Here is a 15,980-nt window from a genome sequence, read left to right as displayed (position 1 = left end):
CAGTCTGTATGTAATATGGCATCTTTCTAAGCTGGCAGATGACCCCTTGCTTCTTCTAGACATAAAGAATGACCTCACAATCACCAAGTAGATGAAACCTTTATGACCAATCTGCCATATGAATTGCAAGGCATCACGATAAGTAAGAAGAAGATGCAAAAAAAAAAGAAAAAAACATACAACAGCCGGTGTTCGCTGGTGGTCACCCAGCCAACTACTAATCTGCCGGTTAGTGGCTTATCTATGGGGGAGCAGACGGGACCCCGAGTTTTCCACTACCTATGGTCGTATGTGATTGAAAGTGGAAGCAAACCGGCTTATGGCGGAGGGACAGCCTTCGTTCGGCCTTGTTGAAGTCAATGGCTTTGCGCAAATATACGGAGAAATCCAAGAGTGATGCAGGGTAAGCGTCATCATTAATGTTTTGCCTCGAATGAAAGTAAACTACTATTAATACAGCACTACACGATACAATCTGCCAGAGACCAAAAGCTCAGAGGTATCAACTTAGAAGACATAATTCCTTGAGATGATTTAGTGCCGGTGCAGCTTATTCTTGATTCGCTCGCCCAGGCTGGGCTTGTCCTTGTGGTGGTGTCCCGAGTCGGAGCTCTTGCGGCCGCCGCTGCCCTTGCTATCTTCTTCTGCCGACTTGAGACCTTTTTGCTCCATAAGCCCTACCAGGTGAATCGTTGGTCAGCACAGGATTCAACATTTAATCGATTCCACACAAGGCCGGTGTGGAAGTATTTGCAACGAAAGAGGAGGGTTGAAACTTACGATCAGCTTCTCGTCCGGCGCCAGGCTTCGCAGCATCGAAATCGCCCCCATCAGCGGCAAGCCCTGTCGTCTTGACGTACTCCGTCTCCTCGGCGGCGGCATCTCCCTCGTGCGCGTTCTCGTGGTTCTGCTTCTCCTCGACGCTGGGCTCGGGCTTGCTGTCCTTGTCCTGGGGAGAAGAAACCGAGTCGTCAGAGGCCGCCGCGGCGGCGTTCCCGCCGTTTTCTCTGGCGAGTTCTTCGACGGGACGGGGGCCCTTGCCGGTGAGCTCGTCGAGGGGCTTGCCTTCTTCGGGGTTTACGGAGGTGTCTGCTGGCTTGTCCGAGGGCTTGTCTGCTGGGATGTTGGAGCGTGTGTCGGTTGGGGTGTCCCTGGGCTTGGAGATGTCTTGAGGCTGAGTGGTGCCCTGGGGCATGGTGATGTTGTCCTTTGGCTGCTCCTGGGTGGGTGTTTCGGGAAGTGGCTTGTATTTCGCGGAAGATGAGAGGGCGTAGTATTCACCCTCGGCGAGGTCTGAGGGGGTGTCGTCCTTGTCAATGTTTTCGTTCTTGTCGTTTAGGCTGGACTCGACTTTGCTTTGGTCTTCGGGGTCTGGTCCATACGTTAGTTGATCGATGCTCGTTGCACGTTACAACGGAGATTGGTGTGGTTGAGCATCACGTACCGAGGTTGCCAGCATCGTAGGGCTCGCCCTTGGAGACGTCGCCGGTGGCGCCCGAGATGGGCTCCTTGTGAGCCTCTGGGTTGGAGTCGCCCCAGACGGCTTTGGCGGCGGATGATGCGATCTGGTTGATGGTTTCCATGGTAGACGCCATTTGTGTGTGTGGAATTGCAGTGCTTAGATATTGTTACAGCGATGGAAGAGGCACGGGGACACAGTGGGAGAGACTCAAGTCTGGAAGATGAAACGTGAGAGCAGTTGTTGAAAAGATGGGTATCAAGGCAGGTTCGTTAAAGTTGGCATGGCAGAAGTTCAATTGGGACCCGAAGCAGAGTCCAGAGGGTGCACCGCCTTTATAAGACTGGGCAGTTGGCAATGGAGCCGCCTCTGACGTCGATGCCGAAGCGACCCTGTTAGACGCATGAGGTGTGTTGCAAGCCGTGGAGGACAATCAATCGGCTACCCAACCAACCACATTCCGGATTTCCAACTCGCCGGTTGGCCAGTGGCAGGCGAGGCTGGGGGAAGACACGGACACTTTTGTGACGGCGATGACGCCAAAGGGGGAGGGAGGGGAGATTGTGCTGGGTAAGTGGTGTGATAGGTACCCTCTGGTAACGATGGCAGGTCTACATTGCCTAATGCAGTCACCTAGCAGTAGGTGCTTTCATGCTCTCGGATGCCTTACTATTTCATCCAAGCTGTGCTGCTGCTGCTTGCTGCTGCTATCTGAGAGGCACCAATCCCAAGCTCGCAGCTTGTCGTTGGCTTGGAAGCTGAAAAGGGGACCGTGTGGGCGATGACGCAAGGCTTTTTCAATGCTTGAATCGAGATGGTCGCAGGGTGGAGACGAGAGACTGGCAGGTGCGTAACAATGTGGGAAGTCGCTGGACGCACGTGAATGACGTACCATGTCGAGGTACTTGCAGCCTCGTATCCCTGGTCTCGGTCCCATTTTCTGCTTGTTCACTGACTTCCAGCCTTTTCCACGCTATTACCGATCGTTGTCTGAAACGGAAATTCGAACGATTTGGTGGCATTGCCATGCGGATCGGAGCGCATGTTTCTTTGATGGAGAACAACGAGCATGACGGAGGCGGGTTGATGCTGTTACAGGAGGGGCAGGATGGAGTTGGGGGGTCCCATCCAAGCTGTGGGTGTGCCTGTTAAGGAGCTTCATGTTCGCTGCTTGCGTTGTCTGGTATAGTTATTGACTGGTGACTGATTGACCTCTTCTAGAGGTTATTGATATCCATCTTCGCGAGATATTACCTCTGTAGCATGTGCTACCGCTGAGGGCCTCTCGTCCTTCGTCACGCGTTGTCAAAGACGTGAACTAAACCGTTCACAGCGACAGTCAGCCCCCGCGAACCCTGACAATCCGATTCCCTTATCTCGTGGACGTCGCAAACAGGTTTAGCCAGCTCCCAGACGACTTGCTGCTGCTGCTTTGCTCAGAAACCGCCCGTCCAGCAGCATTAGAGCATTACTAGCATGACAAGCTCCATGGCGCGGCACAGCTGCCATCGCGGCAGCAAGTAGGAGGTCGCCGACGCGGCACATGCTACATATGAGCTTGTGCGAGCCCAACAAAAAGAGGCGAATGTCCATCCATCTTGTTAGCCGCGTCCAGGCAGGCAGGGGCTGAGGCCGCATGTATGAACACGCATGGCAGCATCGCATTTACATATACGCCTGATTCCTTTGTTCGAGTAATAAGGCACATACATACATATATCTTATGGGATATGTCGGGCCATGTAGGCGCCAGACACCCAGAACCAAAGCTAGAACTCTTAGACAGCTTCATCGCCAGCGTTTAGACCCAACAAGTTGTGCACCCCGGCCCCCAACGCCGGGGCAGTTCCATCGTCTTAATCTCGCCTTGCCGCCAAATTCCCGGCCTCCGGTCCTTGATGCTGATTGTGGTTCGAAATCCTGCTTCTTCATCTTTCTTATCTCCGTCATGACGCCGTATCCAGACATTGCGACCTGGTTGTTGCTGTTGGCGTTGGCTCCAATCCGTGGTCTTTGCCTGGTTGCGCAAGACCGTGGATGGCAGCCATACAAGCATCACCTGGGAGATGAACAGCTGGTACTGGGAAAGGGTCCTCTAGGTAACACGGCGTCTCTCTTCGGTGTGTATCCTGCTGGTAACCTAACAAAAAATTCACCGCAGACTCATCCGCAGCCTCTCGACCCCAAGCTCCGTACGCACCGCCCTTCCCCAGCCGGCCGGGCAGCCGTCCGTCAGGCTTCATCGCCCTTGGCGACTCGTACTCGGCCGGCATTGGCACAGGCCTCTTCAACGGCACCGAAGATGACTGCCGCCACGGAGCCAACGCCTACCCGATGCTGGTGCACGCCGACCTCTCCCGCAGCCAGGACGGAGGCGATGGTCCTACCTTTCAGTTCCTCTCCTGCACGGGCTCTACCGTGGGTGATATGCTTGCCGGCGCCGAGCACAGCCAGATCGATGGCTTCAACACAACCTCGACGGCCGACTTTGCCCTTCTCTCCATCGGCGGCAACGACTTGGGCTTCTTTGACATCATGAACAGCTGCATCTTCCGGTTCTACAGCTTCTACTCCGGCACCTGTGAGACTGCCCTCCGCCACGCCGACGAGCAGATGGCCAGCTCGGACTTTGAGAACCATCTCCGACTCGTCATCATGGAGATTCTCGATCGCGTCCGCTGGGAGAAGCGGCCCTGGTTCACCATCACCGTGACCGGATATGCGCGCTTCTTCAACGCCGACACGGACGAGTGCGACGACTACTCCTTTGGCATGTGGTGGCGCGGCCCCAAGCTGGAGCGCAAGCTGCGGCAGCGCATGAACGACATGGTTGTCGACGTCAACAACAAGATCCGGCGCTCAGTCGATGCCATCAACGCCGCCTTTGCGGAGCCCAGGGTCCTCTTTGTCGACTACGACGACGCCTTTGAGGGGCATCGCTTCTGCGAGCCAGGCGTTGTCGAGCCCGACTACGCGAGAAACGAGACCTGGTTCTTTCTTGTCGGCGGCCTGGACAACAACCCCGTGGCGGAGAAGCCGGTGCTCGGGGCAGCAGACGCCCTGCTGCCGCCGGGCTCTCCACTGGTCGACCCGGAAACCTGCCTCGAGCCGGCGCGGAGGTCTGGGGACTGGGGGGAGCTGGCCTTGTGCATGATGGCCATGGCGGCTGAGAAGGAGCCCATGTTGCGAAAGGCGGACGGGCGAGTCGTGGCAGAGAACTCCATGTGGTATGTGCCGACATACTATGGCAAGACTTTTCATCCGGTGAGTTGCCTTTGCATCAATTACGGATCTCAACAGTCATGGTGACATATATTCCGAGTCATCTACATGTATACATGCTGACGCTTGATTGCAGCGGAGCCTTGGCCACATGGCAATGAGAGACCGCATCTACAAGGCATGGCGTGAAATCCGCGTCCCGACGATTCGAAGTTGATGACACCGGGTCTGTAGTTTCGAGGGCATACTCATAATCTCGTCGCCCTCCTTTCCACCTCTGATGACATTGATGCATTGTTAAGTACCTGTCGATTTGGCGTCTTATGAAGATACTTCTATATATAAATCTTGCATATACTTTGACTTGGGCTTGCGCAATGAAGCGGAGAATGAATCGAGGGACGATTTCATCGAGACCCCATGGGGAGGCTCCATATCTGCAGCCAGGGTCTACCTAGTAATGCCTACCTAGTAGTGCAGTGCAGGTATGTACCGTCCAGCTAGAGTAGCGCCGTAAAGTGACGGCAGATGCGCCGTTGATCATGCATACAGAATGATTGCATCTGCTTCTTCACCTTTTCTTCACAATTAATTGCAAATATGCCTTGATGAAGAATATTGTACACATTGTGGCTGGATAACAATACTCTCCAGTTGAGCTCCAACGCATTACTAAGAGCTTCAATCAATCACCTATTAGTGGACTCTTTAACGCTAAACCTTACAGCAGGGTTAGTGGTGCTGCGCGCTGAAGCTCCCGGAACATTGTTGTTGCCGCCCCCCGTCGCCGTGCCTATTGCACCAAGACACGTGAAGTTGGGTTGCTTGGACATCAGCCTCGCGACCAGGTACAGCGTCACTGTCCATCTTCAACTTATACCCACCATCAACCGCCAACTTTTGGCCGCCGTCACGCATCGCCATACCCGTACCATTCGCTCCTCAGAAACTCGTACACATTGCGCGATCTAATTTCCCTCTATTAATACCATCGCGGAGGCGCTGCGGCAATCATGGCGCCAGACGCAGAATCGCGCAAAGGTGAGCAAGCCTGACTTGTGACTTTGTCTTGCCTGCGAAAGAAAGAGAGCTCGCGCTGACTTGTGCTTCTAGGCGCAGATCAAACCATCAAAGTCGCCTCCAAAAAGGACTCGAAGAATGCGACCATCAAGCTGAAGAAGTCGGTGCCGAAGCACAACAAGCCGGGCAATTGGATGGATGGCAGCGTGGTCGATGGTACGTCCTGTTGGCTCACCTTCCGCAGGTAGAGTAATGATGCCGACGCTGATGCTTTGCAAGAAGAGAAAAAAAAGCCTAGCAGCGCAGCCCCTTTAGTACCCGTGTCTCCAGGGCCCGTCGTCAACCAGCTAGATGACCTGTCCCGCGAGACGTTTGCCACCGGCCGACCCCTGGAGGACAACCCCGAGCTTCAGCAGTGCAAGCATTGCAAGAAGAGCATCCTGAAGACGGCCGCCAAGGCGCACGTTGCGCAGTGCCTCAAGGTCAAGAAGGAGAAGGCGCAGCGCAAGAAGGAGGCCCGAGAGGCGAGGGAACGGGCCAAGGAGGCAGCTAGGGAGGAAGAGGCCAAGAAGAACGACGACGACAACGCCGACGGGAAAGACGAAGACAGCGAAGTCGAGGACGAGAAGAAGGCCGGCAAGAAGGCCGCCAGCAAGAAGCCGGACGACAAGGCCAGCAAGAAGCGCAAGGCAGATGTCGACATCGACAAGGGGCCCAAGGCGAAGAAGAAGAAGGACGAACCGAAAGCCAAGCTGCCCAAGCCCAAAGGTATGTTGCTGGGAGATGGCTTGCTTCTACTTGCCCCCGTCTCTGGATGGTCTACTGACTCCTTTTCTTTCCCACTATAGGACCTGTCGATGTAGAGCGGCAGTGTGGCGTGTTGCTACCAAATGGACAACCGTGCGCACGCTCTTTAACGTGCAAGAGCCACTCCATGGGAGCCAAACGAGCCGTCTCGGGCAGATCTTTACCATATGACATGCTTCTGGCTGCGTACCAGAAAAAGAATCAGGCCAAGCAGCAGAGTACGTCACCCCGGAATCTTTATGGCTATCTTCAGGAGTGTACGAGGCTGATCATTCACTACAGAGGCCGCGTTGGATGCAAACGCACCCCTGGAAGACGATGACGACGCCAACAACGGCCCAGTGGACTCTGACGAAGAGACGGGCGCCGTCATGAACGCCCTGGCCAACTGGAATCCTCAACCCCTAATACCGCAACCCGTCTTCAACCCCATCAAGCGGCAGTATCAACTGGCGAGGCTCCACGAGCAGTTGCAGATGGCCACTAATGGCGGCCGTACAAACATCTTCAAGGTCACGGGCTTCGGCGCCCAGAGGCTGCCGCCGGGCCACCCGGGGCTGCTGGATAACGAAGACGCTCCTGGGGAGCCTGACGTGGAGTCAATGTCCATGCCGGGGTCGGCGCGACAGGCGAGTTTCGGCATGCCTGCGCCGCCACAGAGACAGGCCTCGGTGGCGAGTCGGGCGTAGAGACGATGCCTTTTTTTTTCTCTTCTCCAAGATAGAGCGGGCTTCTACTTTCTCTTCCTTGTTTACTTCTCGGATCTTTGCTATTACAACATGGGCGGCACGGATGAGGGGCTGAGGCGACTTTTTGCTTCTCTCACTTTTCTCTTTTTTTCTTCTCCTTTCAACCTTGGCTTATTCATCAGTTTTGTTTGTTTATTGTTTTGGGTATATACCATTCTGCGCAAAGGGATGGGTCAGGAAACGGGTTTATCACGAGTGAAATGACAAGGGTCGTGCCCTTTTTGACATCATTGTTTTCGCCCTGTGCAAAGGGTGTCGGCGTTTGGTCCCGGCGGGTATTGGAGTATTCGGTGTGTTGGGGCTTTTATACGTTTTTATTGTATATACGTTACTTTGTATAGACTCTTTTGTTTGGGGCGAGCATACACACATATATGGTGTAACAAGAGATGGCTTCAGATGAAGCTCAGAGGAATAGAGGTGAAATTGACTGCACATGAGTCTTATTGTCCTGTGTGAAAGAAGCAGTGTGATTGGAAGCTATTGTCGTAATTGGAGAGGGTTCTTCATGGGAGTGTCTATTGTCTGCTATTACGAGGCAGAAACGATATGTTTCATGCAATGGATGTCCATTTCTTATTCTAGCCAGCAGTGCCGTAGAGCTTGGTCTTTCTTTGGTGGTTAAGGGCAGTGACGTAATTTCTGCAAGACTTACGCCTTAAGTGTGAGCTCACTGTAGACGGACCAGAGTTGACTCTTTGGACGGCATTGTAACAAGATGGCCCGCATGGACCCTTTTGTCTGTATTGGCTTGTCCCATTCCTTCTCCCTAAGATCGCATGGCTACTGAATAGCCTTGAAGGGCATTTCCCTGAACCAGAGACGGGGAGTGAGCATTCAGAGCTCCCTCTTAGTATGTGGTTGAGGCGATCAGGGGCGGTACAGCTCGTTTGGCTGTTTCGATTTCTTTGGGGTTGAACCCATCGCTCGGCAGGAACGGCTGCTGGGCTTCTCGAGCCTTGTCCCACAAGAGGCATGAGGGCAAGAGCCTATCTCTCTGATGCGAATTCGCGACGCGCCGTTGGTCGAATGACGCCTGCGCTCCAGAGTAAGGAGTTGTGAAATATATCCAACGCGTCCCGGCATAATACTCCCGCGAACGCTGCATCTGGATCACCAAAATTGCTACAGCTCGGATATATGTGGTCAAGATACGCTCAGCACTGAAAAGCAACGCTCGTCTTCTCCACGGTCCGCGAACCGCGAGCGGAAAAGCCCGTCCCTTCCGACTTTAACCTAATCAACCCCGTCGGCAGAGGATCCTTTGGGCTCGAGACCTTGACGGGCTTGCTGGTGACGGCAACAGGAGCGCTGCACACAAAACACGCAATATGCGACGACGCAGGTTCTTCCTGGTCCGCGGCCTGCGCCTTTCCCGAGGGTAGTAGAAACTGCTTGACGCAGCTGAAGCACAGAACGTGGCCGCATTTCTCCGCCATGACGGGGCTCGAGGCGTTGGTGAGCGTCTTGAGGCACGAGGGACACGTTCGGAGGGACTGCTTGGCGGAGGAGTCTGTGGTCTCGTTGAAGGCAATGGTTAATAGCTTCTGGAGAGAAAAGGGGTGGGGGTCGTGTTCCGCAGAGGCGGGACACGTGGGCGCCGTTTTGGCCTTTTTGGCGACGGGGGCCAGGCCGCTGTTTTGCACGTCGGGGGTGAGCGAGGGTGTCCAGAATGAGGGCAGTGATGGTTTGGCGGCCTGTGAGCGACAGAGAATCAGCAACGTTGTGCCGGGACGGGGACACGGCAAGCCGGCGCGCGCGCGATTCATCTCACCTTTTCGTCCTCGATGGCTTTCCTGGCCTTTGCCTTGTCGCTTTCTGCTATCCGGTCGAGCTCATCCGCGTCGAGGGAAAATTTTCTCTTGGACCCTGCGTGAACGACGACGGCGCCCTCTTCCTTCTTTGCACTCTCCGTCGCAGCACTCGAGCTTGTTGTTGCCTTGCCCGTCTTATTGTTGCTGTTGCTGTTGTTGCTGTTGTTGATGATGCCATTCGCCAGCCCAGCCTGCGTCAGCTCAAAGTCGCGAATCGCCCGCTCCCGCTCCTCCTCGTCCTCAATGGCCCGGATCCTCGCCGCCTCCCGCTCGGCGTTCTGGCGCGCCTTCTCGGCCCGCTTGAGCTCCTTCTTCTGTGCCACGAGGTTCTCCAGAGCGCACTCGCGGCAGAAGATGTCCCCGCGCGGGCAGGCGACGGGCTCGCGGGCATTCTCGAGGCAGAGGCTGCAGAAACCAAAGGGCAGGAAGGAGTCGCGGCTGAGCTGGGCGGACTTGGAGCTCCAGTTGGACTTGGCCTGTTCGCGCTCGTAGGAGGTGAAGACGGGGCGGGTCGTGTTTCGCTTGCCTGTGTCGATGCTGGTTAGGGTTCTCCCTTCTGCTGGAGGTCAATGGGGAGGGGAAGCAACATACTATGAGACATTGTGGTTATTCCTGTCCCGCTGCATGTGAACAAGCAAAGGGCAATTGCATCTGTCGATAGGTAGGTAGTCGCAAAGTACGGAGCATGAAGCAATGAAGCGACCGAGCAGCAATAAAAGGGCATGGAATTTTCGAAGCACATGTAAAAGCTGCGACGTAAATACTGCCCGTCTAAGGCTAGCCTCTTTCCCATGGCTAGCATCAAGTCAAGCAGACACACCCCTGTCTTCCACCAATCCCGCCCACTCTGCAGTGCTTGTGGTGCAGGCATTGGCCGTTCCAGCGCTCGCGGCGGGACGGGACAGGGCGTGTTTAGCGGACTGCCGTCAATTGCATCAGGGGTAGTTAGTGGGCGCGGTAACTGTAGACGTAGCAGTCCTCCACCAGACGTCAGTGCCTGTAGGGGCCGTGCGGTTTAGTGCGCATATATTCCGCGCTTGTTGGGGCCCCAAGGCGGGAAAATAAGGAAGGAACAGGTCGAAGAAGAAAAAAAAAAAAAAAAAATAGAAGGCTCCATCTGCTCCATACTGACCTGACCTACACGTCCCTTCTCACCACCATGGCCTCCTCCGTCAGTGTCTGGCATGGACCTCGGAGCCGGCCCTCCTCTCCCAGCCGAAGCAGACGCAGCAGCAGAGCATAGCCGCGGCTCATGTCGAATCCAACGCCCACGCCCGCATCGCGCCCCGGCGCGCCCTGGAGGCTGGCCTCGGTGGCCGTCATGGGCTCCGTCGGCGCCGCATCCCGCGCCTTTCTCTACGGCCTCAACAAGGTCGAGGTCACCGGCCTGGACAACCTGCTGGGCGTGCTCGACCGCCGCAAGACCGGGAAGCGAGACCGCGGCCTGCTGACAGTGTGCAACCACGTCTCCGTGTATGCCACCTCAATTTGAGACCGCCGTCAATTTCAATCCATTTCTGCTCGATTCTCTGCTAACTGGTCAGGCTCGACGATCCCCTCATCTGGGGCATTCTGCCGCTGCGCTACGCCGTCGACCCCGAGAACCTGCGCTGGGGGCTCGGCGCCCATGACATCTGCTTCAAGAACCGCTTCTTCTCCGCCTTCTTCAGCTACGGCCAGGTGCTGCCGACGCACCGACTGTGGCACTCGCCCCATGGCGGCTTGTACCAGCCCACCATTACCCAGGCAATCAAGCTTCTCTCCAGCCCCTCGTCCGTCATCAGGCCGTCCGACATGACCTTTTCCACCACCGGCTCCGACTCCTTCGTCTCGCCGTCTGCATTCGCGGCCAACCACTACGCCTGGGTCCATATATTTCCCGAGGCCTGCTGCCACCAAAGCCCTGAGAATGGCCTGCGGTATTTCAAATGGGGTGTCTCTCGCCTGATTCTCGAAAGCGACCCGGCGCCAGAGTTTGTCCCCATGTTCATCCACGGCACGCAAGACATCATGCCCGAGGACAGGGGCTTCCCGCGGTTCTTGCCGCGCATCGGACAGCGGATACGCGTCATGATTGGCAAACCAACCGACGCCGACAGCCTGTTTGGCCACTACCGCAGCGCCTGGAAGCGACTGGTCGAGAAGAGCGGCGACCCTGACTTGCTGAAGAACGATCCCGAGGCAATGCAGCTCAGGGTCGATGTGGCCAAGGCGGTTCGCGACGAGATTCAGAAGCTTAGGCTGAGCATGGGGTTCGCTCCCGAGGAAGACGAAACGGCCGCCCTTGCCGAGACTTGGTCCAAGGAGCCGAACAAGCGTAAATTCAAGAGCCCCGTAGATGGTAGTCTGGTCAATAGGCACTAAATCCAAGCGCTACAAAGTCAATGGTTAAGGGGCCCCCTCGTGTCTGTGATGGAATGCAAAGTCCAAACAATCTTGTAGGTTCTGTTTTGTCTTTCTTTGCTTCTGATTAAAGAAAAAAAATGGATATCTCGTCTTGGCCTCCCCCATGACTCAAGGCCGATGAGCTTTCAGTATCAGTAATAGCATCCAACCACCGCCAAAAGCCCAGAGTCGCCGCAAAATCGAACTCTAGCCAGACCCGTGATATATCACACTTCGGGGGCAAATGCAGGGCATGTGAATGTATGCCGCAAATTGTGTGTTTGACTTGAATCGCCAGCCAGTAGAATCGACGAGTCGCGTATTCTGTTCTTTTCTTTTGATATAAAAATAGTGATCGAGTTTGGCCGATGGCCGACCCTGCAGGGTTCTGGAGCGCTGGACACGCCGCAGATCAACGTTGCTGCTGCTAGTAGTTGTTATCAAAGGGCTGTGACGGGACCGCCTGCTGGAAGCTCCGCGCCTGAGCTTGCAGAGCTGCTTGCTGTTGTTGTTGCTGCTGCTGCTGTTGCTGTAGGACGATATCATTGAACCACGGGTGCTGCAGGGCGTCATGAGCACTGATGCGGAGTTCTGGCCGAAGCTGAAGCATCCGTTGAAGCAGGTCGATTCCGGTAGGATCGATGGCGTGTAGAATGTTGCGCAAGTCTTGCGTCGCGTACATCTGGAACGTCGGCTTGTACTCTGGCAGCTGCGTGATGCCCGGCCATGTGCGCTCGGTGGGGGTGCCCATGATGCGGAATATCCTAACGATCTGGTCTTCGTTTGTGGTGCCGGGAAACAGGGGCCTACCGGTGTACATCTCGGCCATGATGCATCCAGCTGACCAGATATCGATGCTCGTATTGTATGTCCTGCTACCGAGCAGGACGTCGGGCGCACGATACCACAGGGTGACGACTTCGTTGGAGAAGGTGTTGACGGGGATGCCAAAGGCACGGGCAAGGCCAAAGTCGCCGAGCTTCAAGCACCCCTTACTGTTGATAAGCAGGTTCTGGGGTTTAAGATCTCGGTGCAGCACCCTATTCTGGTGGCAGAAATCGATGCCCTTGAGCAGCTGGTACATAAAGGACTTGATCGTCGCAGGCTTGAGCGCGCCACGTTCGCCGTGCGTGTCCATGTATCGCTTCAGGTCGCCGTCCATGTATTCGAACACGAGCATCAGCTTGTTCTCGGTGTGGATAACATCGTGAAGTCCGACAATGTTCTCGTGTTTGAGCTCCTTCATAAGTGAGATTTCGCGGATGGCGGTCGACGGTGTGCCCTCTTCAGAATCGAGGTGGATCTCCTTGAGAGCGACGAGCTCTCCGGTCTGGCGGTTCCTCCCTTTGAACACCTAGACAGAGGCCGAGCGGACAGAAGGTTAGTCGACGAGCGACATGGGCGGCAGGGCGATTTCGTTGGCTCAACTCACAGTTGCGTATGTGCCCTCTCCGAGCTTCTCCAGCTGCTGGAACGAACTAGGGTGCCTTTTGCCGTCCATCTCGGCGGGTTCTGTGTCCTGTCTCTACTCCTCACAAACGATTAAACAAACAAATAAACAGCACGACAGCTTGCTTCGAGATGAGTCAATACTGGAAATGATGGTCGCTCCTCCAAGGCTGGCAGTTGGTAGCACCAGGAAGGGAATACACGGTATTAATTAGACAGACGGAGGGTCAGGCTGTCCCGCTACAGTGGGTCAGGAATAGAGACTATACGCTTAGATTAGATAACCCGATAAGCCATATCTAGCTGCAGCTGTCGCGCTGCATTCCAGGGCCGCTCTTCGGTCTGTGTCCTGGGCGCAAGGCGTGGAGCAGGAATACGGAAGGACTTACTTGGTGCTAGAAACTGGTCTGATCATTCCTGTAGAAGGCCATGGGAAAGAAAAGATGAAATTTGGGCCACATGAATAAACTGGAGAAATGAGGGAATATCAAGTTGTATCTGTCCCTCTTGTATAGCATTCTCAGCACTACCATCACAGTTTCAACGACTTACATCCGCTGCCAAAGGCGCCATTCTGGACTAACGGCTAGGTAGGTATGGAGTACGACGCGAGAGGTACCTAAAAGTCGTTCCCCGCTCTCCGCGGTCGCGCCTCTCCACTACGCCGCCCGCCACATCTACCTGCCAAGTACTCGGTGAGAGGGTACTCCATACCTCCTGCCAACGCTGCGCCGTCGCGCGTTAACAACAGGCCCAAAGGTCATCCCGTCCCCAACGATAGGTATCAACTCCAAATCACACGTCAGCTCATCGTCGCCCTCTTCGATTTTCACCTACAGAAACCTCCTCGTTCCTCGAATCTGCCCGGCTTTTATCCCCTGCTGGACACTCGCGCACAGCATGCGACCAGTTCCAACCGGCGGCGGCGCCTCCGCCCATCACGGACGGCCCGACAGCTTGACGCCAAATGCGACGATGCCAGCAATGACGTACTTTGTCGGCACCGAGGAGTCCATCAGCGACCTGGGCGACATGAACATGAGCTTCCAGGCGCAGCGCTTCCCCTACAAGAACGAGCACGAGGCGAGTCTCCGGGCCGGCAGGAGCAGCCACCGCTCGACCATGTCCTCGGCGACGTCCATCTCGTGGCCCTCACCGTCTCTCTCGTCGCAGCCAGGCGGCGAAACGCCTCACGACCTCTCCCGGCCCATGACGCCCGTCAATCTGGGGACTTCCGGGCCCGAGTCCGTCATCAGCTCGACCGACTCGCCCATGAGCTCGCCCGTCGCCTCCATGTCTGCCAGCCGCATCAGCTCGTCGCTGAGCCTCATCGGTCCTCACCAGGGCGGCATCGGGCTCTATCCGAATGCCGCGGATGACGCTGCGGAGAGCCACACGCCACAGCTCATCATGCCCAGCCTGACGGTGCCGCGGCGCCGGCCCTTTTCGGATACGGGAAAGTCGCTGGGGAAGCTCAAGATCTTAGTGACCGGCGCAGAGGGTATGTTTCCCGTTGTGGCGATGGGTTGACGGGGGAGAGAGTCTATGCTAACCAGACATGAAAAAGGGATCGGGAAATCAACTCTCATCACAGCCATAGCGCAAAGCAGCGAGCACATTGTCCATGTTGACCCCGTCACCAACCAGAACAAGGGCCAAGTGTCCGAAGTGTATGCCAGCACTCGCCCTTATCCGTGGTGGAGAGCAGAGCTGGACCCTTCTCTTGCCCCGAGGCGAAGAAGTTCGGCGGCACTGGACGAGATGCTTGACCGCAACCTCTGCTTCGTGGACTGCCCTCCGCAGCGAGACTCCGACGGCACGCACCCGGCTGTCCGGTATATCGAATCACAGCTCTTTCCGCTGCTACACCGGCCAATCAGTGACGGCGACCTGTGGAATCTCCTGAGCAACGGGACGGAGCCTATCGTTGACGCAGTTCTGTATCTGCTGCCGCACACAGGTACGCTGGTGGTTACTCGATACTCACCGAGTGATTTTGATCTCTAACGCCTTTGCATATAGGACCCGAACCTGCTGATATTGAGACAATCAGAATTCTGCAAAACACAACTAACGTGATACCCCTATTAGCCCGCGCTGATGAGATCGACAGCCGCGAGGCTCTTGCTTCCAAGCAAAACATCGATGACCGCCTGCGTGACAAGGACGTTGCCTATTTCTCGTTTAGTGCTCCTGGAGTGCCCTCCAAAGCCTCGGATGTCTATGCCGTCTCGAGCATCTCCGACTCCGACGACGACGTGATGGATGCCAGCGTGTTGATGAACTCGGAATATGTGCGTCCGCTTGTCTCCACGGATCTCAAGAAGCTGGTGGAGCAGCTCATGTCACCAGATGGAAGCGCAAGGCTCCGGCACTCGGCCTCGCTCAAGTGCGTGCGGTGGCGGCGACAAAAGGCCATCAGCTCCTCGTCGCAATCGGCTCTTATCTGCCGCCAGCCGATGGAGATGTACTCATTTTCCACCCCTTCCTGGGGTCGTCCGTCGTTTCTCCCCGAGCAGTACCATCGACCCCTGGAGATGGCGAGTTGGGCCGAGAGCTTGCGGCTGAGCCTCGAGGCGGAACGCCTTGGCGAGACACCGATGCAGCTCTTCGGGCCCAGCATAGCGATGAACATGCCACTCGCCAGGGTGAACCAAAAGTCAAAGCGCCAGAAGAACAAGAAACCGAAGCGTGAGGAAGCAGTGTCTCACCATCAGGACCCGCTGGGGCTTTTGGGGCTGGCTGGCCAGATCAGGTGCAACAGCAGGCTTACGCTTGAGCTAGTCAGCAGCATTGGCGTCATTGGGTATTTCACATCATGGCTTGTTCGGCCAGACGGGCTGGTTGCAAGGTGACGAGGTGTTTGTTTCATTCATGACGTTGCTGTCGGGGCTTTTCCTTCATTATCTCCTTGCTCCTTTTTCCTTTAGCATGTTCAGGTCCAAGTCTCTGTGTCCCCTGTCCCCTTTTACTACTTTCTTCCTTCAAAGGGACATTCGTTGCTCACTTGTTGCAGGCAGTATCATGTGAGCTGTAAAAGATGCCTCGACAGTTGTAATTAAGCTGCATGAGATG

At 55.7% G+C, this 15,980-nt stretch overlaps 6 protein-coding genes across 6 annotated transcripts; 3 read left to right on the top strand and 3 right to left on the bottom strand.

Moving 5' to 3' along the window:
- Positions 1–534: 534 nt before the first annotated feature.
- CCMA1212_006152 (uncharacterized protein) lies at positions 535–1,595 on the bottom strand (the record flags this gene model as incomplete). The annotated part of the gene is made up of 3 exons (XM_073703391.1): positions 535–677; positions 781–1,371; positions 1,445–1,595. The coding sequence occupies 3 exons, from the start codon at positions 1,593–1,595 to the stop codon at positions 535–537; spliced, it is 885 nt and encodes a 294-aa protein (XP_073558053.1).
- A 1,587-nt stretch (positions 1,596–3,182) lies between these two features.
- CCMA1212_006151 (SAGA-associated factor 73) lies at positions 3,183–7,197 on the top strand (the record flags this gene model as incomplete). The annotated part of the gene is made up of 6 exons (XM_073703390.1): positions 3,183–3,558; positions 3,621–4,723; positions 5,830–5,917; positions 6,032–6,469; positions 6,550–6,726; positions 6,791–7,197. The coding sequence occupies 6 exons, from the start codon at positions 3,183–3,185 to the stop codon at positions 7,195–7,197; spliced, it is 2,589 nt and encodes an 862-aa protein (XP_073558052.1).
- A 1,217-nt stretch (positions 7,198–8,414) lies between these two features.
- On the bottom strand, positions 8,415–9,672 carry CCMA1212_006150 (Nitric oxide synthase-interacting protein; the record flags this gene model as incomplete). Its single annotated transcript, XM_073703389.1, has 3 exons — positions 8,415–8,954; positions 9,032–9,597; positions 9,663–9,672. The coding sequence occupies 3 exons, from the start codon at positions 9,670–9,672 to the stop codon at positions 8,415–8,417; spliced, it is 1,116 nt and encodes a 371-aa protein (XP_073558051.1).
- Positions 9,673–10,323: 651 nt separating this feature from the next.
- CCMA1212_006149 (Lysophosphatidylcholine acyltransferase) lies at positions 10,324–11,435 on the top strand (the record flags this gene model as incomplete). The annotated part of the gene is made up of 2 exons (XM_073703388.1): positions 10,324–10,544; positions 10,616–11,435. 2 exons carry the CDS (start codon positions 10,324–10,326, stop codon positions 11,433–11,435), a joined length of 1,041 nt encoding a protein of 346 aa, XP_073557800.1.
- Positions 11,436–11,883: 448 nt separating this feature from the next.
- CCMA1212_006148 (Negative regulator of the PHO system) lies at positions 11,884–12,957 on the bottom strand (the record flags this gene model as incomplete). Its single annotated transcript, XM_073703387.1, has 2 exons — positions 11,884–12,810; positions 12,889–12,957. 2 exons carry the CDS (start codon positions 12,955–12,957, stop codon positions 11,884–11,886), a joined length of 996 nt encoding a protein of 331 aa, XP_073557801.1.
- Positions 12,958–13,501: 544 nt separating this feature from the next.
- CCMA1212_006147 (uncharacterized protein) lies at positions 13,502–15,760 on the top strand (the record flags this gene model as incomplete). Its single annotated transcript, XM_073703386.1, has 4 exons — positions 13,502–13,506; positions 13,745–14,406; positions 14,473–14,865; positions 14,928–15,760. The coding sequence occupies 4 exons, from the start codon at positions 13,502–13,504 to the stop codon at positions 15,758–15,760; spliced, it is 1,893 nt and encodes a 630-aa protein (XP_073557802.1).
- Positions 15,761–15,980: the final 220 nt, after the last annotated feature.

This window comes from Trichoderma ghanense (genome assembly GCF_004382785.1).
Source record: "Trichoderma ghanense strain CCMA-1212 chromosome Unknown scaffold_7, whole genome shotgun sequence".
Taxonomy (NCBI): Eukaryota; Fungi; Ascomycota; class Sordariomycetes; order Hypocreales; family Hypocreaceae; genus Trichoderma; species Trichoderma ghanense.
This window is presented reverse-complemented; position numbering and strand designations above follow the sequence as displayed.